The sequence below is a fragment of the Myotis brandtii genome, unplaced genomic scaffold (genome assembly GCF_000412655.1).
Source record: "Myotis brandtii unplaced genomic scaffold, ASM41265v1 scaffold500, whole genome shotgun sequence".
NCBI lineage: Eukaryota > Metazoa > Chordata > Mammalia > Chiroptera > Vespertilionidae > Myotis > Myotis brandtii.
Window position 1 is genome coordinate 1,528,354 of NW_005369062.1, and position 1,709 is coordinate 1,530,062.

General features: G+C 48.6%; 1 protein-coding gene across 1 annotated transcript in view; it reads right to left on the reverse strand.

The window, feature by feature from the left end:
- Nucleotides 1–1,359: 1,359 nt before the first annotated feature.
- Nucleotides 1,360–1,709, reverse strand: part of NEK5 (NIMA-related kinase 5) — a 99,025-nt gene continuing 98,675 nt past the window's right edge. The window contains exon 22 of the mRNA XM_014548313.1: nucleotides 1,360–1,510. Coding sequence (XP_014403799.1) covers nucleotides 1,360–1,510 — 151 coding nt within the window. The remainder of the gene's footprint in view (nucleotides 1,511–1,709) is intronic.

A 1,709-nucleotide genomic window follows, 5' to 3' on the forward strand; every position in this document is an offset into this window, starting at 1 on the left:
AGCGGCTGCAGCCTGGCTCACCCGGAAGAGGCCACACTGGTGTGGGGTGGGCTCCTTGCAGGAACCCGGCACGTGAGTGCAGGAGCTTCCCCAGTGTGCGAGCCCTGGCATCCCAGGGGAGGGTAGCAGGAGAAGTGAGAGCAAGCTCGGTGGACACCCTGCATTCTCACTGCACCTCTATCCCCGTCACATCTGCCCCCAGGTAGCCGGCGAGAGGTTGCAGCCCCCCACCCGGATGCCATGAGAGGTTGGTCACCACCACTTACCCCCAGTTCCCCATTCCAGCCCGGGGCCCAGCCCCGATCGGGCCAACTCCCTCTCACACTGCCACATCTCTGATTCTACTATCTCCCTCTGCAGGGCACCATCTATGGGGCAATAGGTCAGGGCTAGGCCCCCCGCTTCACTCCCTCAGCACCTGGGAGCCGGATGGAAGCCCCACCCCCTGCCACTGCCACTGGTCGCTGTCTGTGGGGCAATTGGCAGGGCAATCGGGCCCCCACTCCTAGCTGCCTTGGCCTGGCACTGCCTGCTCACCTGCTCCACCATCCTGCCATGGTCCTGCTCTTGTTGGGGCCCATCGGAGCTGGCAGCACCTCTACTGCTGCCTGCTGCCAACACTAGGTCGCCAACATCCGCCATGTTCCACGCCACCCCCTGGTGGTCAGCACACATCATAGCGAGCAGTCGAACTCCCGGTCTTCCAGTCAAACGACTGCCCAAGGGGACAATTTGCATATTAGGCTTTTATTATATAGGATTGGCACCTGGATAGTTCAAGATAACCTCCCTATTTTAAGGTCAGCTGATTAGCAACTTTAATTCCATCTGCAACTTTAATTTCCCTTTGCGTTTAACATAATATATTGACATTTGGGAAGGGGGTAGGCACATTACTCTGCCTACCACATATATTATCTGCAAGGTTTCTAAATAGAAATTTTAAAGTAAAAATATTAGTTTCTACACTCAAAAAATTCTACTGTTTACATTTAGAGAGAAAAATTAGTAAATTCTTGGGATTACTGGAAAAGCCTTATAATAAACTAGAGACCCGATAAATGAAATTTGTGCAAGGGGCTCAGCCCTCACAGCCCAGCTTTGTCCGGAAGGTTATCCAGAAGGACATCCGGAAGGTCGTTTAGCTGTCCAGTCTAATTAGCATATTACACTTTTATTATTGTAGATGAGTATTTATGACTTGTGCCCAAACAGATACTTTGGTTAATTTATACTAACTTACTGCTTAAGAAAAAGTACAATAATCACACTTGTATATTTTGACTGGTTGTTGATGTTCCTTGGTCATCAACAATAAAGATTTTACCATTAGATGGAGTAGAAATATTCTCATAACCTTCATTTCATTCTGCGTATTTCTCCTAACTTTTCAGTGTCCTCAGAGGAACCAGAAACCTCTTCTTTTTTCCCCTCCTCTTTGGAAGTAGTGAGTTTTTCCAGGGATTCTACTACTTCATTTCTCAACTCATCTTCAGATTCTTCAAAATTTCTGAAATAATGAACAGTAAAAATCAACTTCATGATATCAAAACACTGAAGAATACATATAAAAATTAGCTTCCCAAAGGAACAGCAGCCTCCTGATCACCACACCGTCTGTCTGAGGAACAGCAGCTGTGTGAAGCCTCCCCCCACCAGCCAGAGGAGCCACCACAACTGTGAACAGCACCCACCAGAGGAGCTGCTAC